We start from the raw sequence: 25,116 nt of genomic DNA, 5'->3' as shown, positions 1-25,116 counted from the left end.
TATTGGGCTCATCAGAAACAATCCTGTACTTTCTACCGGGATCATGCTGACTAAATTACACTTCCAAAGGAAAATAAGAGAAAGGGAGGAGAATACAGAGGTGATTTTAAAAACGATAACTTTCAAAGGGGGGTGCAGAAAAGAACAGAAAGGTGACCCACCGTCTTCCTCAGTCTGAGACTCACATTTCTTGTCGCTGGACGGGTCTGTGTGTCTCTGGATGTAACCCTCCAGGTAGCAGCGGAACTTGGGCGAGGGGGCGAAGAACGCCAAGCTGACGGCCATCAGCTCCCACCCCGCCGCCAGGCTCCTGGGGGTGGCATTTCCTGTGGTCTGCCTCACCAGCTGCACGTAGAGCTCGTCCCGCAGCCCGGGCATGTCCCAGCACTTGGTGATGATGAGGAGGGCGCAGTGTCGGCGGTCCAGGCGTGAAGGCCGGTCCCCCATGTAGGCCTGCAGCAGTTTGAACATCTCGCAGGCCTCCTTTCTTACGGCGCGGTTGCTGGTGACCAACATGGGCTTCTTGATGGATCCGCGGTTCCACGATAGCATGTTAGCGATGGACACGCGGCGTCTGAACAGGCCCTGTGTGTGCATGTTGAGGTGCTTACTAGCCCAGTCCTCCATGCCCACGTCTGGAGGGGGGGGCTGCCGCAGGGTGGCGTAGGACAGCTGGTAGGAGGACCCTCGTGATCTTCCTCCGGCGCCATCACTTCCCTCTCTGTTGTCGTGGCTGGCAGGGCGGTGAGGGCCCAGGGAAGCGGTGCGTCCGTCCGCCATGCCTTTCTTCCTGTTCTCCAACTGGGCCTGCAGCTCTAAGGTGCTCGTCTACAGGGGGGGCAAGAAGGCAACATGAGATGGAGAAGGAGAGGGAGGTTTACAAAGGAGGTGAGCGCCTACCGTGGGCGAGGGAAACATGGATTTAAGAAGAATAATCTAGAAACCAATACGTAGCCTAAGAGCTTGTTTTTTGGTTTGTCACGTTTTGTACATAAGTTCAGTATTTGAGTTGATGTACTTTCCAACACTGTCAGAGGATAAAGCATATTCTGTTTGGTTACTCAGCATGTCTTGCACTTGCACTACCAAAGATGGGACTCTTGAGATCCACCCCCCCCAGTGAAGTTGTCTCCAAGTGGAAGGAAGTGAGGGAGAGGAACCGTGGGTAGTACTTAGCTAAGTCTGATAAACAGCCCATATCACTTTTTTGTTCCAAGCTAGAGTAGACGTGATAACACTTCAACGTTGCTAGCATAGTGACGCACTCGCTCAGAGCTACGTGGATGCCGAAGTGGGCATGGTTAAATCTGAACTGGCTTGGGAAGACAATAGAGGCTACCCGGACAAGAAATCTCAAAAAAGCTATGAACCCTGGCCCCTCAGGAGCAGGTGACCAGTCAGTAACAGTCCATACAGTCCCAAAGCAGGATCAAAACCAAAGCTATGCTCTGTGATCCCTGCGGTGGAGTTGACGACTGAGAGGAGGCCCTCTAACTCCCTTAATATGAAAGCCAGGAGCCTAGATATGCTCTGCAAGCAGCCAGGAACAACACCAGACCAGAGCCAGAATCAAAGCACAGAATATACTAATGGAACATAAAACGCATCAACAAGTCTTTTCAATGAGACCCCGATGAAAGATGGAGCTCACGTGCGCCAGACAAGCTGGACTTCACATTTTGGTTTCTCAATCAAATGGAGCAGATGTGAGGTTTGGCTTTGGCAGAGACTTTATGATGGTTGTACGGAGTTGATGTAGGCTTTTTAAACGGGTTATAGAGGTCAACTGTAGGAGATCAAATGCAACAAACAGATGTTTAACTAGGGACTGGGAATGTACAACTCTTACTCTCCCTAAATTACACTGTGTTACAGATCACTTACAGATGCACCAGCACAAGATGCTTATTCAGTCATAGTGTGCAGAAAATGCTTTCAACTTTGAAGTCATGCAATATTCATTCATTTTTATTTGGAAATGGACATTTTAAGTGCATCCTTTTGAACAAGCAAGTTCATAAGGTCTTTCAGTAAGAACAGAATGTTCAAATATGGAAATATGGAGCAAGCCATAATCTGAGAGTGTGTGTGAGTGATATAACAGCAGGTCTGAAAAACATTCCAGGACAGACTTAGGGGGCCCGCTCACTGCTCCTTGGCTGTTGTCTAACATGTTTAAGCTACAGTGGTACCAATACGCCGTGGTACCAGCCTACTTCCTCTTCCTACTCCTCATCTCCCTGCAGAGCCCGGGCCATATGGGCCTCAGCGGCCTCCTTCCTGACCGAGGGAAGCCATGTCCTGAATCTCTCTGGCCTGGCATGGGCCCCACATGCCCAGGCACAGATCTGGCATATGAGCACACAGAACCTGCCGTGCGCAGCAGATGGAGGAGGGCAGGAGATGACAGGTAATGCTGGGACTGCGGCCATTATAGTCAGCAGTGCCCGGCCTGCCTACTGCTTAATATCCAGGGACATTTAGACACTTAAAAACTGGAGTGTAAAAGGTATTACTCACACAATGAAACACATAAGCCTTTACAGTTTTTATCCCACTGTTTCCTCTTTTTTTTTTATGTAATACTTACTGAATGAGTATGGGTTTGAATACACTTCCTCCAAAAATAAAATGATGTCACATCCCGCTTCATACTCGCAAAACAAACAAACACCATCCACTCACATACCACTTTCTACAACCTGACAAACACACAAACACACACACACCTTTTATCACAGCACTGTAACGGGTGTGATTCTGTATCAAGAGGGGCTTTAGAGACTCCACTTGCTGCTACTTTTATAAAAGTTTCATATTCTTCTTTCGTCTTCGATCATGTGTTTTATCAGGGCCCTTCAAGACATCACTGTGGTTCCTCCACGTGTTTCTGTTTATTTGAGTGCTCTGCCATGTCAAAATTAAAGTTGAACCAAATCTGTTTAAATAGTCAACGAATGTTTTCACAGTCACAGAATCTGTCTATTGTTTCACTCGCAGCTCTTTGAGGACCAGACAGAATACATGTTCAGGAATGACTCCTTCCACTGACTGAATTATTCTGTAATCTGATAGTAAATCTGGAGAGACATTAGTAATCACACCAAACAAGATGAATCCAAGCTAACTTTCTGAGGTAAACAGAACACACCATTACACACACTCAGCTGAGCTCCTAACCAGGCAGAAAGATTTCATAATATTGGAAAAGCTTTGAGGTATTTTCTACTGACATGTTATCGCCACTTGCCTCATACACTCAGTTTCAGTGTTTTATGTCTTATCTATTTTTATGTGGCATTGTTAGAGGAGCCTGAGGCTTAAGATCTCCTTGCCATAACTACACTAGCTTCACATAGGAGAATAAATCCTTTGAACTTTAAAAAACACAGTGGAGCGTGGGGTTACCTGTGATGGGGGTCCCGGGGTCTCTGGTGAGGACAGGCTGACCTGGCTGTTGATGCTCAGCTCCAAAGTGTCCACCTTCTCATACGTCCTCTTCTGCCTCCCTGGTATCTCCAGAGGGGTCAGCGCAGGGTTGCCATGGTTACCCGCCCTGTTCAGTGACCGGGCGGCGCCGCTGAGCTCCTCTCGTGAATCGCATCTACTCGACGACCCCCCTCCCACTCCCCCGTACCACCTGAGAGAGTCGGCGGGGGAGCGTGTCCGTGGTACAACGGCCCTCTCCCCGACCTCCGGGTCCAGCCCCGCCCTCACCTCCCTCATGGTGTTGGAGCGACTCACCACCTCCCTCATCTCGGCCATCAGCTTCTCGTTGAGGGCGCACAGCTCCCCGGTGCTGCCCACAGACCCCGGCCTGCCCCCCGTCCCCCCGGCGGCTCCCATCCTCCTCCGGCTCTTACGCCTCAAACTCGGGGAGGGGCCGGTGGAGTAACCAGAGTCCTGATAGTTGCCGGTGGGCTGGGGGGTGGTGGAGGGGAAGTCCTGCGAGGCCTGGCTGCTCTGCCGGCTGTGTCGGGCCTCCATGGCGCGCTGCACCGTGGCCTCCAGCACCCGCCAGCTCTGCTTCTTATCCAGTGTACTGGGGCCCGGGGGCCCCGCCTCCCTGTCCCTCAGCTGACCTCGAGTCTGGGGCAAAGAGTGGGCCTGGAGCTGGGCGTGAGGCTGAGGAGGGGTCAAGACGGGATCCTGCCTGGAGGGAGGGGAAGGGGTGCGGTGTGTAGGGACAGGAGAGCCGGGTAGGAGCCCCTGTTTGGGGTCCACGTTGATCATGTGCTTGATGCACTCCAGACCAGCTGGGCTGTAGTCAGAGGCCGAGGGGTTTCTCCTGTGTCGGGACCCGGGGTGGGGTGGACCCGGGTGCTGGAGGAGTCTGGGTTTCTGCAGGCTGTGGGTGGGTGTCAGGCGAGACAGATGTTGCCCGTTGTAAAGGTGGGCCCCCTCTACCTCCATGTCTGTGGGGGGTTCATCATATATGGGACATTCTGTAACTGGCTCGTCGTAGATTGGGGTAGTGCAACTATACTGGGGGGAGGCGGGACATGGAGTGCTGGTCTGAGACCTGTGGAGGAGCGGACTGGGATGAGTAGTGTCTGTCACCACACAGAAGCTGCCATTGCTGGCCTTCCTCAGGTGATTCGGCTGACGACTGTCAGCTGACATTTTGCCAGAAGGGGTGGTTCTATATCCCTGGGGGGAGCTTATGTGTCCTCCTTGGGTCTTGTTGCCAGACGGGTGCAGGGTGAAGGTTTTGCTTTGTGAACTGTGCTGGAGGAGCTGCTGCGAGGCTGGGATTGGCTGGCTTCGGCTCATACTGTTCACCTTCACCAACATGGCTGCCTTAGAACCCGGGGTGGGCTGCCATCTTTGAGAAGCATCACTAAAAAGGAAGAGAACAAAAGAAAACAAATTGGTTTCACGTCGCCCAAAGCAGCTATATATATATATATATATATATATATATATATCTCAAGTCTTAAAGAACACGGTTAAGTAAAACATAAAAAGCATAAACATAGAATCATTCCCAGGCATCAAGTAACTCGCTATATTTCATCAAATCAAGAAAACACTAAGCTGACAGGGCTGGGAAAATCAGCAGCAATCCACAAATTCCTCTCCAAACATTTTGCTGACCTTCAAACATTTGACTCCATTTTTTGTCTGGCAGTCAAAATGGCCTCGTTAAACCCATGAGACAATACCTCCAGTGTGTGTTGTGCCTAAAAATACTGAGTGACTGAACACAACACATCTGACTGAAATCCATTCACACTTCGTCCATGTGGGCCTGGCTCGTGAGAATACACACAGGATAATGTTATATAAGATGACTGTTGGTGGTTGTATGCCTGTGAAGTAGCAAATGTTGGAATGACTCATGGCATCTGACTCACTGAGTCAATATTTGTGCAGTAAACCGGTAGTCCACATGGAAAGAGGCTGATCTGAGGGAAGTAGGAATTGCAGTAGTTCACAGCTGAGAATATCTTCATTTAGGTGCAAAGGTTAATTCTTCTCCTTTTGGTTGAGCGGCTGGGCTAACTTCAAACCCAATGGCCCACTGCTAATCCCGGCAAACGTAAAACAATCTGCCATCAATCCGGTCACGCTGCCCTGCTCTGCGTCCCTCCACAAGGCTTGTTCCCTCGTAATCTTCCCCGGCAATCAGGACTTTTCATTCCTAGGCTGATCAGAAAACTTGACCCCTTTAACCTAAAGCGAGGAATTATTGCACATGGACAAAGTCGGTGGCTTGCCTGAGTGAGACGCATGTGACGCAGCACAGAATACACAAGCTCAGGAGACTCTTTATCTTAATCACCGGGTCACAGGTAAATACGTTACAAGGCAGGAAAGAAGACTTACCTCCCCCCTGCCGCCCTCTTCTTAACATTCACTGGGGTAATTAATTAGATAAAATCGGATCACCTCCTGTCCTAAATCCAAACACTGATCGAGCCAGAGCAAGTGCTTAAAGGCTTCCTTTTCCAACAGACTTTTTAGTAGTGAGTTGTGCAGTGAGAGGACACAGAGGGAGGAGGAAGGAGGCGGACTGACCCCCCCCCCCCATCCTCCCCACTTCTCTCTGGAACAATGCTGAAACAATTCCCCTGAGGACCTCGAGCTAACGGCAAACTTCCTTTATTCCTTCTAGCTACAGCAGGCCATTCTCTCTCTCTCTCTCTCTCTCTCTCTCTCTGTGTCTCTCTCTCTCTCTCTCTCTCCCCTGTCCATACCATAGTCACACCCCCTCAGCAGTTTGAATGTAAACAGGCTCTCATCTTCAAACGGTTCCACAGATATACCATCCAGATAGGGTCTATTAACAGCTGGATCTCAGCAGGGGTGTGAATTAACTAAGTACATTTACTCAAGTACCGTACTTAAGAAGAATTTGTAATTACATGTACTTTACATTTTGTGCTACTTTGTACTTCTACCCCACAATAATTGAGAGGTAAATCGTGTACTTTTACTACACCACATTTATTAAATTCATTTAGTAACTCTAAAGATTTGTTTTAACGATGGGAAATTCAATCAACACTTAAATAGGACTTAAGTCAACACCTGGAGTAAATTCACAAGCTACCCTGCAGTAAATAAAGTAATTAAAACTAGCTGCACCTTTACCAGCTTTGATAACACTTTAATGATCAATCATTATAATCAAAACATATAATATATTATTCTGAGTACCCTTACTTTGGTTACTTTAAGTATATTTTGATGCCAATACTTTCACTTGAGTAACATTTTGAATGCAGGACTTTTACTTCTACTCAAGATATTGGTACTTCTTCCACCTCTGGATCTCAGCCAGCTGGCACAACACCAATCTGCCACAAACACTTTAGTTGGGAACGCTCCAATGGCCCCCATCTCACTGACACCAAAGTTTACTGCCGAAATAACAGCTAACAAACACAGACGGACACGTGTGAAGACAAGAAACTCAGAGGGATGGGATTCACCTCAAACCACCAATGTTTAGTTGTTACAAGGAAGTGCGAGTGTCTAATGGTTACGAGGAGGAGGGGGTTGATAGGTGACAGCTGTAAACATGACAAGCCACTGTTTGTGCTCTTTGAAACAGTGTATGTTTTCTCACTCGGGCTCTGTCTAGCAGTTGTAGGTGACACAAATGCTACAAAATCGTTCCCACCTCAGCAGCTGTCTGTTTAGCACCGGTTTGCTACGGCAGCACCGGCTCACACATGGAACATCAAGGCGTCTCTTGTAATTGGGTTGGCCGAAGAACACAGAGGACCTCACACACAAAACCACAATAATCAAATTCCCCTTCTATTATCCACAAGCAAATCCAACCCTGTTGTTCGACTGTCAAGGAAAAACATCAGGCTGTCTTTTCTTGGTGGGTGGGTGACGCATTTTATGAGGGCTGACCCTGAGATAGTAGGCACCAGCACTTCCTGTTTGAGGGGGACCTCTGGAAGGTTGTAGAGAAAGCTTACGCATATGCAACGCAAACAGGAAATGCCTAATGTAAGGCTCACACACTGCGCCAGGGCGGAAGAATGGGCTAAAGCTTAATTATAGGGAGCTTATAGACAGCTTTACAAGATGTTCCGCAACATACATTCGAAATTAAATATATTTTCACCCCTTTAACATTATGTACGAAATAACACGACATTGTTGGTTCTATACTACTCCTTCATGTCCATACAAAGACCAAATGATATCCTGGGATAATTTCAGTAGCCACGTCAAACCCCATATTCTTCAGGGACTGAAACTGAGCACGTTCACTGGCCTGTGAGGAAGTGCAGCTCAGTGTTGGGAGAGAGGGATTTTGTCAGGCTTTGTCTCTGTTGTCTGAACACCATTGTCCCTCTCAGGCTCAGCAAAGGTCTCGCATGTTCTTCCCCCCCCCCCCGCACTGGCACATTACGCTGCATATCAGCAGGGAGCTCGGTGCGGCGATGATCACTGCGATTGCATTCGGGGAGCCGGGGGCCAACTCCAACAAGTAAAGCTTTACAGTGTCTTCAATTTCCATCCAAAACCTGTAATCCCATTAAACAGCTAGAGCGACACTTGCATATCAGTAAACCTCAGGTCAGCCAAATAAAGTATCATTACAAAGTACCCCAACCCAAAAGAGAGGAGAAGACAGAACAATATATTGATATTTAACATCTTATTTCTTGCACACTCAAGATGCAAAGGTTTTATTGTCAAAGCTACAGTGTAGAAATGGCTATGAAATTCTTCTGACCTGAGCTCCTCCAAAATTGCAACATATATCATAAAATACGAAATAAAAGTCTGCAAAAAGAATGGAAAATTACCAATCTGGTACCACTACATGTTTTTAAAGCTTGGTTGGATGCTACACAATCAGATGCTGTTGTTACCTGTACATGTGGATAGATATGTAAATTGTAATCCCTGTAAATGTTGCTGTATGATGTCCTTTTGTTGTTCTGTTGTTTTTATGTGTTCATGTGGAACCTACTGCTGCAGGTCTCCCTTGAAAAAGAGATCATTGATCTCAATGGGATTTCACCTGGATAAATAAAGGTTTTGAATTGAATTGAAAAAGTAGTGCAAAAGGTCTATATACGTCAATAATAATCTACCTTCATATTTTGTTAGCTGTAGTTGGCCATTCATGGTGTATATTTGAGAGATAGTCTTCAGATATATATCTTTCACTGTCGTTATTTATTTAATATTATTTAAGATGCGTTTTATTTTATGTTTATTTCCTACTCACATTTTGTGGAATGCCTTGTTTACATGCTGCTGTGACGGATCACAAATTGGGAGCAATAAAGTCTATCTTATCTTATCTTAGAATACAACAGGCGCAGAGTGGGGAGACGGTCAGTGGGGGAGGGGGGGAGGATTGGATGGGCTAAGGAGCACAGAGCTAGAGAGACAAGAGAGGGGGGGGGGTGAGCATGTGTAAATGAGAAGGGGTGGGGATTAGTCGTGGGAGAGTGCAGCGAGGGAATGAGCGGGAACGCCGGCATTCCTCGGGGCTCATTCAGACGGGGGGGCCCTCACACAATGCATCGCTGTGCCATCGTCACGGAGACGCCTCTCCTCAAGATAGCAATTGAGGAGGGGAGAGAGTTGATCGGGAGGAGGCTGAACCTGAAAGAGCCATCTTTACCCTCCAGAGTCAGACAAGAGAACAGAAAGCCTCTTGCGCAACTCAAGCACACAAAGAGAAGCTTGTTGATTTTGTTTTCTATACTTTTGCTTTCGAAAAAAAAAAGTTGCTATTTCGAAAAAATAAAGCGCTGAATGGTTTAGTGCCGAAATACATTTTTGATATCCAGCTAGATTATGAACCACACAGAACTGTCAGGTCTTCTGGGAGGGTCTGCTTTCTGTCACCAGAGTCAGAACTCAACATGGCGTTCAGTTATTATGCTCCGAATATCTGGAACAAACATTAATAAAAGTGACGGACTGAACAGTCACTTTTATTCATATATTGTATACCTCTATATTAGCTTGTTTTAATGTGTTTCCCCTTCTCTATTTCTTAATGCTCTTAATTTCCCTTTTGGTAAATCAGTTCGAGTTGAAAAGATGCTACATAAATAAACCTGCCTTGCCTTCTTGCACAATTTTTTAAGTTCCCGAAAATGGAAACTGAAATTTAAATAAAACGTTTACAATTCTGTCTTTAGTTGGTTGGACACGTTTGGGGAGAACTAAAGTCTGTCTACAATTAAGCCGAACATTCCTTGAACTGAACTTGTTGCACACTAACCCTCTCCTCAACGATAGCAATTGAGAGGGGGTGAGAAAGATGATAGGAAGGACGCTGAACCTGAAGGAGCCATCTTTAACAGACGAGAAAATAGACAGGCTGTTACGTACTGTAACTCTCTCTGAACACGCCTGGACTTTACTCTAACCATAATGAAAGTTATTTGGAAAGGGTGTGTCAGTGGGTTGAGTGTTAGCTCAAGGTGGGGATTATGCACAAGCAATTCATCACAGGAGGTTTATAGAGACATGATAATTATCTCCGGGAGCACAAGAAACTCTTAAGATTTGTCTAAATCTCTCGCTGTTTGCAAAAGAGATCATCTCCATTTCAACAGGTTTTTTCTCCAAGCACACGTGATTAGACACACACAGCACATGTGAACACACCTATCCTACATCCACAAACCTCTTCATTCAGAGGCTGGAGCTAGCGTGTGGGAACAAGATAAAGAAATGTAAATTCAAATGAAGTTAGAGGAACAGGGTAATCGGATTGTCCTCTGGGGCAGCAAATCAACTTAAAGGTCAGCGAATTTCAATTAGTCTCAGCAGCTCTGGTGTCCCACGTTCACAAACTCACTACCAGATACCTCAGTCTCTGCTCTGCATATGGCTGTGGTCAGCTCGTCTCAAGAGCCAACTAATTATACTATGGGGACTCTGCTGTCAGCAGATGTTCTGTCTCTTCTTACTTTCCTGCCTGGAATAACTGTTGTTGGAAAAGTCATCAGCTGAGTCACTTCGGCGGATAGGGATATGGATTTGAAAGCTCTTAAATATACCTTCTGGGAATAGTAGGGTCTGAAAAACAGGGGTTATTATTAACATTGGCTTCACAGGAAGAGGATATGAGGTCGCACAGGCCAAGCTTCTGCTGCATAAACACCTCGGAGCACAAGCCAATGGGATCGCTGCTATCAGCGAGGAGGAAGGAAACAGAGAAGACAAAGAGGATTCGCTGAGAACGTCATATTCACTTTGCCAACGGTCAAAGCTGTTTGTTTTTCTCTCACTTTTGAAACACTTCGAAGTATAAAATGGTATTTGAGGCTTGAGGTAGCGCTGGTAGCACCATAGTGTCTGTGAGGCACCCCCTAGAGAGCCAGAGCTATTACAGAGACCCCACATTCCCCCAAGAGCGACAGCAGCAAGTCATAACTCTGACGGGAAGAAACCTCGAACAGAACCAGGCCAGCTGTCCTGTAGCAGCTGAACTGACGCACCTCTCTGCTCTGAGCCAAGATGTCTACCAGTTGTGCATGTCTGTGGCTCCGTAGAGGAGTGCTGGGCCAGAAGACAGCCACCAGGATCACAGAGAGGGGACAGGATGAGGCCAAACCCAGAGAGATTCCAGAGAGACCCGCCTCTGGAATTTGAAACTGAATCTGAACCTCTTTCTGATAGGGCAGCGCCCATCAAAGCACTATCCTTGAATGACATGATTAAACTGCCTCACAGAGACGGCTCCAGTTAGTTTCACTTTTTAGAGAAAGAAAATAGCAGAAAAACAACATAATTGTTGTTATAATAATGGCGTGATAGGTATAACATAGAGGGAATCTATCAGAAAAGCCAGAGGCAGATTTATTCACTATAAAAAAAATCCAAGATATTTTTTTACGCATAACTCAATAAAATGGATCTCGTAAAGACAGTTTATGTTGTACAAAACAGAGCAGGGGACATGCATGCACGCATTATGGAAATATCCCATGATTTCTCCCTTGTGGGGAAATGTTATGGGATGTATGGGTGAGTGGATAAAATGTCTACTGCCCAGATCACCAAAGTTATGTCTCTCTGGGGAAACACTTTAGTGCAGCAGTGGGATGGTTTCAAGATAGAGGACTGGTCATTGCAATGAACATGTGATTAATATCAGATTGGTCACGGTGGGCTGAAATAATATATAATTTATCAAAGCAGATCCCTCCTGACGCTAACGATAATACAAATAAATGAACCACTAAAAAGCGTCGCCAAATATACCCCACCTTTGTTATATACGCCCAGGTAAGCCTATATGTAGAAAACACTAATACTTTTAGTATTTTGAGAACGTCAGAATCGACCTGGAAATCTTTTTGAGGTACATTACATCAGAAATTGTCGCCATCTACGAATGTACATTACATTTTTGTAACCAAATGACCGCCTTTATCATATCAATTTCAATCCATCCATTTATTTAAAAATGTTTAATAAAATTATAATTGATATATTTAAAAAGGGAACCCTGTAATCCACCCTGATTAATACCATATCTGCATGGTTAACATGAGCTGCTGCAGTCATGGCTGGATGCCTAAGGTCAGTTCACATGTGGTATCATTGGTTCTCCATGAAAACACTGGAGATATGTTACCGTACCACAGCGCCATATGGAAGTTAACCGTAAAAGCAGCGTTTCAAGGATTTCTAAAATAAAACAAAAGAGGTTGTTGGATACACTGCTTCAGTGAGACACATAAAACTCTCGCTCTGTAATCTAGTTCTTGAGAATACTATAAACTTTGAATGGAAAAGACAGAAAGCAATCTGGAGAGAAATGGCACTGAGAGGTAAAAACAAAATAAGGACATTGTCACTGTTAACCAGACCAAAGCACTTAGGCACATAACCGGATCAGAAGTTCAAAGTGCAACTTTTTTGAAGAAAATAGGCAGACTTAAAACACCATCTGGATCGAGCTGAAAATGAGCTTACCACACCGGGAGTGTAGAGATGAAACATGTCTTTCCAGTATGTGTAAAAGGCTTTGTGGCTAGGTCCTCAGAGTGGCACAGAGATGAAAAGCATGAGAGGCTTGAGCTCTCGCGGTAAACATGCAGACAATGTGTGGCTCATTAAAAACTTTATAGCCTTATCTACCCCATAAGACGCCCCCTTTGTTTCCTAAATAAACCCGCTCACGGTGATTTCTCTTACATGACTCATAGCCAGACAGTCACAAGCATGCAGGATAAGCAGAAGCATGTTTTGTTTTGTTTTTAAATACTTTTGCTTTCATGCACATTTTCAAAAGTCACCTAAAATTCCCCGACAAAGAAAATGAAACAGAAATTAAAATCATACGTTTACCAATCTGTTTTTAGTTGGTTAAGAGATCAATTCATATTTTGGGAGATTTAAAACAATATTTTTGCCATTAGTTTCCCTAAAGTCTGTCTAACGTTAAAACCAACATTCCCTGAACTACACTTGTTGCACATTTATCCCCTCTTTAATGTAGAAGCTTACTCTATGTTGGTATAATAACAAAAACAAAACAACTCAGACAGATTAGAGGTTTAAGGAACTGATGCATCTAACTATTTTTCAATCTTTTTAAAGGATTTTAAAGCTAGTCAGCAATCAGGAAAAGTGTGTAATGTCAGTGTGTCTGCCGTAGATTAAATGCTGGTGCACCGCTATATCATTACATGTCTAAATGAGAGGGAACATACAAGTCATTTGGTGTTCTTCTCCATTCAGTAGACTTCCTGCTTATATAGAAAAAGCTCTCAGTTGACCCCGGTGGTACAACTCGATTTAAGTGAGAGCCTTTGTTCCTTTTAGTGGCCCATTATACCTGAGGTCAGCCCATAAGACAAAGAGGTCTGTGACCCTAATGTGAACCACCTTGGGTCGCTTCTGGGTTTTCTTACACACCATGCTGTCATGTGTCCTCAGCAGACTTTTAACATCCACTCAGCAGGTCTCCTGTAACTAAAAAGCTCATTGAAGGGGAGCCCACACAGGGTGAAGACGGGCACAGGTCACACACTGTCTAAGCTGAAATCCCATACAGATGTTATCCGTTTGATGACATATACACCCACATGCATTGAGAGGTGGGTGAAATTCAATACAAATGTTATAAGCTAGTTGATGTGTAACACCTGTAGGTCTTCAATCGTGGAAAGAGATCAGTGTGTTTCGGTTTCCTGTGCCCGTAACCACATGTGACAGACATGTTTTCCCCTGGAGACCAAGGTATTTCCCTGATGAGCTCCACAGGCTCAAAGTACCCAGAAATTCCCAGGAAACGTGATAAGGCTGGGCCAATGAGTAACAGATTTGGCACTTGAGTCAACACAAACGTGTGCTACTAAAGGCATGAATATAGACAAAGATAGGAGCTCCACAAAGACAGGGAGAGGGAAAGGAAGCAGCACTAACCAACCAGAGCTTAGAATAACACACAGGGTGTGTTGTGAGAACACTTTGGAAACTCTTCTATCTGTTATGAACAGATCTATTAATAGCTCAGAACAAAAGGAAACGGTTGTTGGAAGAACTGGGATTGTCCCATCGCCACAAAGAACAGCATTGTTTTTCAAACGGTCATAAGTTAATCAAATTCAACCCCGCTAAAATTCCAAATAGAAAAGAAACGGGAAGAAAAAAGGAACATGTGACGACATGCCCAAAATAGAGAGGTTCTGACCAAAAAATGAAAAACCCCTTAGGCTACTCTTTGGAACTAAGAAAAGTTATGAACGGAAGTAATGTGAGCATAAAAAAGGAAAAAGATATTCTCATGAAAGCCCCTAAAACTCCTCTGTATTGGGAGGAACAATTAGCTAACTCCAAACCACTGTCAGGGCTCGACATTAAGGACTGCCCGATGGCCCGGGGCCATCTACTATTTAGCTCGGGCCATGAAGCCTCACCTGCTGGTTGCCCGATCGGGCAATCTATTATGCCAGTATCATGCAGCTCGCGGATCCAGTAATGAGTGACCCGACAGTAAAACTAAGCATATCTATAACTAGTTTAGGTAGTTTGAGAGGTAATTAAAATAGCTACGTGTGATATTCTAACCTGAAGTGTGTGTTTTGTCCGCTCACCGCTGCATGTGATCATGCAGAGCTGCGTGTCGACTCGTCAGCAGCAGCTGATCTCTCTCTCCCGTCAGATTAGACTTCACTCGCGTTTATGTCCATATCGATCAGATCCAGCTAGTTCTAGCTAATGATATGACTACCTGCTTATTAAAAGACACCTAAACAATAAGTGTCGCTATGCAACTGGGCGAGGCCACAAAGTATAGCGCAGCATTATGCATTTGTTTACATGCCCACCGGAACCCCGAGGCATTACCAACAGATCAACGCACAATCAACCCAGACAGCACATCTCTTTCTCCACATTAAGTGTTAGACATTAGAATGTACTACTATTCTTGTCTGTCAAATACTCTTCTTGTCTGTCACATAAGTGGCGCAACTGAAGCGGTATTGCGCTAAAGGGAAATTATTTTGACCGGACATTTTGACCGAAGAGATTTAGATTTGCCGACTAACGGGAACTCTGACGTCGCCATTTTGTGTGCTTCGCGGATGCGCTCGGCTCCTCTCGACTACTGCTCGGGTCTGCTCGGTCAGCTTCCGGATGAGGAGGCATTCGTTCGACCAATTTACAGTAGATAACATTACAAACATTTTTAAAAGGGGCCATAATAGTGTAAATAATGTTTGTTTTGGCAGTTATAACTGAATGTAATGTTTTCTACTTTTTTAAATCTGGGAAGGCATTTGCCTTCATCAGATGGAAAGTGTCTTGACCAACAACTTAAGTATTTCTTATAGCTACACAAACAAGAACAAACAAACAAGTGAAATGAAGAATAAAATTGAAATTGTACAATATAATATTGTGGTGGTTCATCTTATAATTCAGTCTAGAGAATGCACCAGACAGCATCTAAGACCTGCAAAAATCTAAATGTTCTAGGGGGAGGCCCCCCAAACCCTTCGTGCGTCATTTCGTCCCCGCGCATTTTTCAGGGCAATCTCTATTGGGCTCAGGGCCATCTGTAAATTAGCTTAGATGGCCCACAAATCCTTAATGTCATGCACTGACTGTGACCCCGGCAACCCTTACCCATTGGTTCTTGTCATTATTAATCAGGCAGGGCAACAACTGAAGACAAGCATGTCTCAAAGTTTGTTTTCATCCACTTTGAGCTGTCACATTCCACCGTCTCTGTGCATTTTGTAATGGTATCCAATTACCTGCTAAAAATGGAGGCTGGTGAGCATGTGAAGAGCCATATGGCTAAGTAGGATGACCAACCTCTACGGATAAATACTCCTCTGCTTTACTCTGAGGAACACAGCTGGCTATTGTTTAAGGGAAGGCAGAAAAAGGCTCTGTGAGAGGTTGAGTCATTGGGGAAAAGTGGAGAGTTTTAACACCCCCTGTGCACATCAGTAATGCAAGATGCAGTTGTGTCATTCAACAGCCGTGGACGAACAATTAGTTCCCCCTCCACTTTTACGTTATCCCAAAGGATCGAAGGGTCAGGGGAGAGACTTCCTGAGAGCCATGGTGATGTACAAGAAGAGCCGGGATGAACCGGAGCAGAGTCTATGAAAACCAGCAGGGTTCGCCTTGTTTACAGGCGGCTGAAATGTGGCGGTTGTGTTTGCCATTAACCACAGACAACACTCTCTCACATGCCTCTCATGCATGCACATTTAAGCTCCCACCCATTCGGGGCGTAACCAGTCTTTGATCGCCTGGGGCCTATATTTGTTTGAGGAAAATTAAATAGGCATTGGAGCACAGCAGGGTGGTTGTGAGTGTACAGAAGGATACTAAGACGGCCTTGGTGGCACTCTGCCAGGGGAAACACAAGTGGCATGTGGGGAATTTTGCTTGGAGGGAAGAGACGGTGGTTTGGACGGGGCCACAACTCCGAGCACATGATGGTGTCTCTGAATGACTTACTGTTTGGGGCCGTTCTGCCCCACTAACCCTAGTGTGAGGTGGGGGGGGGGAAATGTCGTGCTCTGTAATATAACTGACCCGTTCTCCCCATTTGGTAGCGATTTACTGAAATGGCTTAGCACGCTTCACAGGCAGCCGTATGGAAACAGGGGACATATGGAATGTTCAGATAAGTGAGAAGGAAAATAAAAAAGGCAGTTTGAGTTCAGCCTGAGCGGTCAAAAGTCAAAATAATCCTGCGAGTTCTCATAGCAGGAGCATTTGAAAGTCATTACGGCTCACTATGCCACATGCTGCGATGACTATCACATTTCCTGACTTCTCTCCTGGTAATTCGATCCACTAATGATTAAGTACAGTTCCAGACTTACTGTAGGGGCTACCGTACGTTGGGTCAGGCTTACCTCTGAGGGTCTTTGCTGGCGTCTGTGCTGTTTTCGCTGCTGCTTCCGTCTCCCTGATGTCTCGTGTCCTCAGCCGGGTCCAGCTCAGGGGTGTCGGCCTCCTCTTTGGTGTCCGAAGCTCTGGGGACAGGGCTGTCTCCGTCCTGCTCCGGTAGAGGGGTGAAGCGGCCTTGGCTCCCTACGCTGCTGATGCTCCCCGTGGTTCCATGGTGGTTCCTGTCCACGCTGCTGATGCTCCCTGTGGTTCCATGGTGGTTCCTGTCCACGCTGCCGATGCTCCCTGTGGTTCCATGGTGGTTCCTGTCCACGCTGCCGATGCTCCCTGTGGTTCCATGGTGGTTCCTTTCCACGCTGCTGATGCTCCCCGTGGTTCCATGGTGGTTCCTCTCCACGCTGCTGATGCTCCCCGTGGTTCCATGGTGGTTCCTCTCCACGCTGCTGATGCTCCCCGTGGTTCCATGGAGGTTCTTGTCCACGCTGCCTCCGGCCCGCTTGGCCTCGCTGCACCGCCTCATGGCCTGGAGCTGGGAGAGCGGCACTATATCAGCACCCTGGGGTCGATGCCAGACTGTGCGCCGCCCGGTGGAGTTATAATAGTAGAAGCGGCCACTGTGGTGGTCGAACAGCTCCCACCACTGGTTACCGTCTGCCTGCCGGACAGGAACACCTGACGGGACTTCCCAGCCGCACTCCCCGCTGGTCAAGTTCACATACATACGCTCACGGGAGCGTGGCTCCAGGATCTCCACCCAATCAGCACTGAAAGAAAAGAAATTCAGTATCAGAATCAGAGTTGCTTTATTATTCCCACAGCAGGGAAATTGAAATTGTTACTGCAAAAGTGGCATAGCAGGTAAAAAAGGCAAGCAATAATAAAAAAGAAAAGAACACATTAGTAATACAAATAAAGACAAATAAGTACACAACCATGGCTAAAGAATTAGTAGCAGCAGTTTAAATGTATTTATCTATCTATAAGTGTCATAAATAACATAAAAAGTATTGAGATCTGAATGAAATGCTGATTACCACCAACACGATAAGATGATGCATTCGAGGCCACAGTCACGCCTGAGTACTAATCAACCCGACAACCAGTAAACAACTCACACTGTTAAACAGACTGAGAGGCCCAAATAGGCACACTCGCCATATGGAGAGAGTGTCAATGCTTGTATCCCCTACAAGCATCCATCTGTGAGTGTGAGTGTGTGTGTGTGTGTGTGTGTGTGTGTGTGTGTGTGTGTGTGTGAGCAATGATGTCATCTCTTTGGTAGGCAATGGAGCAGCAGGAGTGGTGTGTGCGTTTCCTTATTAAGGGGACAGGTGGACATGCCCAGTGAGACATCAGGCATGGAGTCAGCAGGGCCCAAAGAGAGCAATACGCTCAGAGTGCTACTAACGCAAAAACCACAGAGCTTAGCTACAATCACTGAGTGGCAACAGCCAGCTCAGCACAATACTCACAGACAACAAAGAAGACACAGCAGAGGGGTGGTGCAAAAATAGAATTAGAGGCAGGGAGAGAAATAGAAAAAGACAACCCACATTGGAGAAAAAATATGCAAAAGGCAAGGGTAACGGGGACAACTGATTACACACAACAAGACCATGAACTGAATTTCTGAGAAACGATAGGACACTATCTAAAACAAAGTGTGTGGCATATTGCAGTGGAATGATGTCATCCCATATTGCAGGTATGTGCTGTAGCCACCTACATCAGGGTCAATAAATGTGTGACAAATGATTGAGGTCTGCAGTTTGCTGGTGCTTGATATCCAGGTCATGCTACTGTCTAAGTGGGCTCCATTATGTCTCCTTTGATCTAGTTCCTTAATGCAGGCCTTAACTGTGCCAGCAATTCCATGTGGGAACAGGAACACTGCAAACAGCCAGCAAGTGTCCTTTCCTCAGACCCACACACAGGAGAAAGGACTCAAAAATATCCAATAGATCTCAACGCTCCCTTTTCATAATGAATACTTGGAGGTTTTGGTGAAGTTAGATCATTTGTCTTCTCCAGTATCCCACCCCATTCTAGCCTAGAATGTGTGGTAGAAAATTGCCAGTGTGGAGGAATTAGTGTCACAACAATCCGCCACAGGTTTGGAAACCTTCCCAGCTTTCTCAGGACAGAGAAGCTTTTCTTCTCACTGTCACGGATGTTTGTGACAGTGAGTCTGCTGTCAGGGCTACCTGTGATGATCCAAAGGGGCATGAAGCTTAGCGTGGATAAGAGAGCCGACAGTGTCCATCACATGACCGCCATTCGTTCCTCATGTGCCTGCCAAATCAACCCTGTGTGCGGCACACACAGGTCTTCCAGGGTTACAATGTCACCGTGTTGACCGTAACTCACTGGGAACAACAGCTGCTCTCCATTTTAACTGCAAAGCTTTGACTAACTACCTGTTCATCATGTATAAAGTATATCAACCTGCACGTCTTTCATGTGCTGCCAGTACCTCTGTGGGTCAATGTACTGTAACAGCCAGGTTAACATAGAAAGAGCATGGGGAGGATATGGAAGCTTTTCACATACTGTCTTCCCATGTATGCTGGGAGCCATCTGGTCCAATCCCTCACAGCAAGCAAGCAACCCTGACCCCCTGACCTTTCCAATTGAAGACTGTGTTTTGAACCCAACAAGGTTTAAGGTTGGACGAAAGGGGTAAATTAAGGAGGGAAAAAGTGGAAAGAAGTGTCAGAAAATGTATGCATGTGTTTGTTTGAGTGGCAGGGGTTGGGTTTAAAGCAGCATAATGGTGTTTACAGTCTGAGCCCCACAATGAGGCCCCACTATCAGAAGACGACTTACAGACTGATTAGATTCACAACACTTCATGGGAGCCTAGCAAAGAATGGGGCATTCATAGCGGAGGACAAACAGTCAATACCACCCCACACATAGCAGCACTGCATCCTATTAATGCCCCCGGCCCTCCCAAAGAGGCCTTACAACTCTGAGAAACGATATCTCCATGCTGCATTCCTTGTTATTCAGGCCTGCGTTTGTCATCACTCTCAACTTGAACCGATCCCTTATGAACATGCGGTGAAGGAAAGTGGAGACTGTCTGTCCCTTTCTGGGAAACCTGCACAGAATTAAACATGCTGTACCATGCCCTGAACACCCCGACAGGAAACCATGCTTTGAGGGTCAATTGTCGGGGCCACGGCTGACGAGTTTAGCAGCACGGGGTGTAGTGGTTGCATAAGGGCTGTTCCCTCTAGGTAAATAAACCGCATTTAGAGCTGAGAGCGAGCCTGCTGGGCTCTGTTGACACGACCAGATAAGCAGGAAGAAGGACCAGTGTCCAGGTGCGGAAATTCCTGGTACATCCCTTTTGGGAACATTCAAACAGATGGGATGTCCAATTCATGAGTTTGTCTAGTACAAAATGGACTTGTGCGGGTCGAGGATCTAACTGGATGAGGTTGGACACATTAAAATAAAAATACAGAAAAAGAATAACCCCTTCATTTTCAAAAGATAAGGTAGCCATCAACAGCATTCCACTTGCTTTGAATTTCTACGATATATCTTAAAATCCATGCACATATTAACTTCAGCCTACACAGCTTGAGTTGATTCCCTGACTCAAGAGGCAGACATAAAAGTATAGTGCAGGACGGGGCAGTCTTCCTCGTGCTGCAAATGTTCATAAATGGTTTGGAATGCAGTCTGCACCAGCTCAGCGATGTTGGACTCCAACAGAAATGTTTTATATTGAACTAAAATTAACTTGTTACACACACGGCCCTTTGACTGAACGAGACAGCACCTGATGTACCTCTGGGGAAACTCAATCTAATTGAAGCAGACGTGTATGCCAGAGACCTGTGGTGGGGGTGTGTGCATGGTCCTAAACCGGTACTATTTCTTAGGATAGTAGGATCTTACAGATTGTATTAGACACACTATTAATTATAGTAACTTTTAGTTAAATCCTCTCTCTCTCTCTCTCTCTCTCTCTCTCTCTCTCTCTCTCTCTCTCTCTCTCTCTCTCTCTCTCTCTCTCTCTCTCTCTCTCTCTCTCTCTCTCTCTCTCTCTCTCTCTCTCTCTCTCTCTCTCTCTCTCTCTCTCTCTCTCTCTCTCCCTCTCTCTCCCCCTCTCTCTCCCCCTCTCTCTCCCCCTCTCTCTCCCCCTCTCTCTCCCCCTCTCTCTCCCCCTCTCTCTCCCCCTCTCTCTCTCCCTCTCTCTCTCCCTCTCTCTCTCTCCCTTTCTCCCTCTCTCTCTCCCCCTCTCCCATTTGGGTCAAGGAGATGCTTGTCTATGTTTATTCCACAGCGACTAAAAATATAGCCTGTAAAAAAGAAATCTGTGCAAACAAAGCCTGCCACTTAGACCAAGAGGCCAAAACTGAAACATGGACACGCGCAAAGTCAAGCACAACTTCTTAACCACCTTGTTACTCCCAGTCCCAACGAGCCAAAGGTCTCCTGAAAGAGACGTACATCATCTATCATCTACAATTTGGAGTCAGGTCCAAAGTTAAATAGAACAGAGCGGTTTCCCAGAGTGAGGGAAACAACAGAATATAGCTCATGGAATCTGCCCCATTGTTCGAAGCCAACGCCAAAGAGTAAATGGCACTTTTCCCAGCAGCGGTAAACATAGAGGACTGGACAATACATTCACTACAAATAGGGCAACGAGCTCCCTTTTGTCATTGTCCAACTATGGATTTCCAACAAACTCAAAGACCAATGTGGCTGTTGATATTGTCCAAAAAAGAAAAAACATTACAGAGTGTAAAAAATGTTCTGTGTAGCATTTCATCAGATAATCTAGTGATGGCTGAAATGCAGCTACATGCCTTAGTGACATTGCTGATGGACAGATAGGACGCCTTTAGAGCCAAATGCATCAATTTTACCAGACACTTGTTAAAGTGAGATTATAGACAAACCAGCAAGCCAGCTAAACTCCCATTTACCAACAGGACTCCTGCAAGGTAACCTCTAACCATTTCCAACAACACACTATTCTGAGCTTTTGCTAGTGACCGTCCCTTGTGGACCGAGGCAGGCTGAGTTCTCACACAGGGTCTGCCATTCATAGGAAACCTTAGCCCTCTGTTCACCAGGCCAAGGTCCACCCTGGCCGGTATTTTTACAGACCTGCTCTTTCCTATTTACAGACATAAAACCTCCTTTCTCCTCAGATACTGGCCTTGAAATAAGTAATTGCTGAGAGAAGAGGAATACATTTAGACTCACCTAATCACACGAGTACAAAACTATTAAAAATGTAGCAACAATGAGAAAGTACTGGTAATGTGCTTTCTCAGGGCAAGCAGAGGCCTGCAGCCCAATATAATAAAAGGAGTGATCTGCCATAAGTAGAAGTCTGTTTGATGATGTATAAACCATGTGCAAAGTCTATTCAGTATTGCTGCTAGGCAACCTGCTTATCTAAATATTGTAAAACAAGAGCAGAGACACGGAGAGAGACTACCGAGCGCTTGGCAGCAGTTCCAGTAGCTGTGACTAACTAAGAGAGCAATCGTAAACCCGGCATGTTGAGTGTCGTGGCGACAGTCCCGCTTTCTGGATGAAGTGGACAGCAGCTCGACGACGTGCAACCTTATCAGCTGGACACGACTGCACTTAAGACAAATAGAGAGACGTTCACTTTACACCTTCTTTTTTAAAGAACATTTTTGAAGTGGGTTTGTTTGAGGTAGGCTACCTGTCCATAGTCCGTTTATTACCTACACTTAACAGTGGACATCAGTAGACACCTCAAAGAAAGGCCCATCTGAAAAATATGGTTTTGTTTTAGTATAAGCTATATAAAGAATATGTGCACCGCCAAGAGACAGCCCTTTTCAATAAGCCGAGACAATCATCTTCCCATTTTGAGCCCAGCTGTCTCCATTGACAAAAAAGATGCCTCGATGGGTTAGTTTAGTGTTATAAAATGGTTAGTTAGGATTCATTGAAGTCAAACAACAAACAAACATTCCAGTATTCTGCAATGTAAAATCATTGTTTATTCAATGTGGTCTGGTAGCATTGAAGAAAGCCATTCCTGCTGCTGCTAGCCGAGGAAGGACTTTGCTTTGCCCATTCTCCTGTCTGTTTCTCCAAACTGGGCACGAGCTGACCACTGACTATAATAAGTAACTCGTACAACCTCACTTCAGAAAATCCAAACAATCCCTTTGAATACTTTAGTCAGAATAATTGGTTGCTGCCGTTTGATTTTCTAAGGATTTATAGGGGGGCTGGCATAGGTCAGGGTCTCGACATAAGTGGCATGCAATTCCCAAACCCAATAAAAATAAGGGCAACAAAGGATAGGTCAGCTCGGGCTGCTGTATTTCCATCGCCCGTACTCTTTGTTGATAGTGACAACCTGAATCAGGTTTGATGGAGGTTCATCTAGCCCCTATGTTTGTTTCCTAGATGCTGAATTAAATATTTCTGTTGCAAACAGAGCTGGGACGAGGTGTTGGTGGATCTTTTCTGTGCAGGATCTGTGAGCTGACTCCTAAACTCCGCCCGGGCGTCCAGAACAATCAGGGGGAGAGTGCACACGTTTCAGATGACAGAAAAAAAAGCCCTGCACCTGTCATTCATACATTCTTCGGCTCTCTTGTTTAACACCTCCCATTCCTGTCCTGTCACCAGGGTTAGAGGTCGTAGAACTTATGGTACAATTGGTCCCCGTGAGAATGCGAGTGGGCCATGCATTTAATTTGACAACAAACAAACCTGCATAAAGACTGCCGAGTCTGTTACAGAGTAATGGACTTCTGAGAGGCAACTTGGCATTTATCCCCTCATAAAGTTAATACCCCGGGTTAGGATGCTGTATACTTATCTTGTTCTCTGACTTTAACAGTGGCGTGCTTTGTAAAACAGACACACGGCCACGCATACTGCCTGATTGTTTACTATTCTGCCTTTTGAGAGAATCTATAAAGTCTTTTGAATCACTACATTGAATGTAGGCTGTGTATAGTGTGTTGCTTTGCCTTGCGGGTAAAGATAATCTATCTTCTGCTCAGCGCCTGGTGAATTCAGATGATCAAAAGGGTGTGAGAAATCATGGAGAAGAAGCTGGGATGATAAATGAGCCTTTCAATTGATTTATATTCATTTGCACTTTAAATGAAGACATCTTAGTGAACTGCATTAATAAGGACATGGCCTGAATAAGATTTCAAACCTTTTCTCTCTCTTTCACCCCTCCTCCACTTTGCTCTTTTCCCCCCCAGCCCTCAGCAGCAGTTGTCAGTGTCCATTCCTCACTTCTAGTGTGCTGACATTGGCAAACAAGTTCAGGGGTCGTCTTTCACAGCAAGAAACGTAAGGCACGAAGGAGCCGGACTTAATGACCCAGGAACCAGGGCTGCATGTTGCCAAGGGAAAGAGGAGAGCTAAATCACTTTAAGAACAAACTGCCACATGCCTGGCAGAGAGAACAAGGCTGGCAAGGATAACGATGAACAGAGGGACTCCTGAGCTCACTGTCACCTGATTTACCTCCAAAAGGCCGGCATGGATAAGACGCTAACCAGCTGTTTACTAGATGTGACAATTTTTTTATGGCAATACTGATCTCAGAAAGCAGTAGGCAGACAGCACAGTCCCATGATATGCCAGATATAAAAGTAAAGTGTTGAACCCCATCAGATTGCTCCCTTTTACACTATCTTCCTGCCAATGTATGTTAAGTCAAACACAACAAGGACACGTCATTTTCAGTCAATAGTGATTAGTAAACATACCTTCAATTAACTCTTTCATGTTATATAGTATATAGTATCACATGAGAATAGCGTGATAGGCATCTCCGAGTCATCAGCGATGCACACTCCTAAAACCACAAGAACCAGTCTCAGCGTGTGCCACTGTTGGATGTTTGTTTGTTTATTTAAAACATAGGAATAAAATAAAAAGTTACGATTTCTGCATAATGCAGCCAATACTGTAATGTCTTCAGCCAGAAGGAATGCATAGGGCTATTTTGACAGATCCACGCAAACACACTGATCTCACTGAGAAGTCTTAACATTTTCCTTTTTGCTGCAGCCGCCAACACTTTCTCGTTAGACAAGAAAGAGTGGGAATAGAACAAAATGGTTACCTAGTTGACAAGAATGTCCTGTGTTGACTCACGGTCATGTGCATTACAAAGCCTGTGAAATGCACCCTATTCTAAAGCCTGTGATGGAACAGAACAATACAGACTATTGTCAGATCAACAGGCAGACTTCATTCAGCGAGAACTCTCTGTGGTGCCTCCACACAGGGGAG

At 45.5% G+C, this 25,116-nt stretch overlaps 1 protein-coding gene across 3 annotated transcripts in view; it reads right to left on the bottom strand.

Annotated features, from left to right (window-relative positions):
- The window catches only part of arhgap46a (Rho GTPase activating protein 46a), a 38,121-nt gene that overhangs the window by 8,554 nt on the left and 4,451 nt on the right, over positions 1-25,116 (bottom strand). For 2 of the 3 annotated variants that reach the window (XM_079683459.1, XM_079683461.1), the window contains exons 2-4: positions 16,842-17,600; positions 3,409-4,840; positions 162-828 (exon numbers count right to left, since the gene is read on the bottom strand). In XM_079683459.1, the coding sequence (XP_079539585.1) occupies positions 162-828; positions 3,409-4,840; positions 16,842-17,600 (2,858 nt within the window). The remainder of the gene's footprint in view (positions 1-161; positions 829-3,408; positions 4,841-16,841; positions 17,601-25,116) is intronic. The other variant, XM_079683460.1, reaches the window with a different exon arrangement.

Source organism: Notothenia rossii (assembly GCF_949606895.1).
Source record: "Notothenia rossii genome assembly, chromosome: 5".
NCBI lineage: Eukaryota > Metazoa > Chordata > Actinopteri > Perciformes > Nototheniidae > Notothenia > Notothenia rossii.
This window is presented reverse-complemented; position numbering and strand designations above follow the sequence as displayed.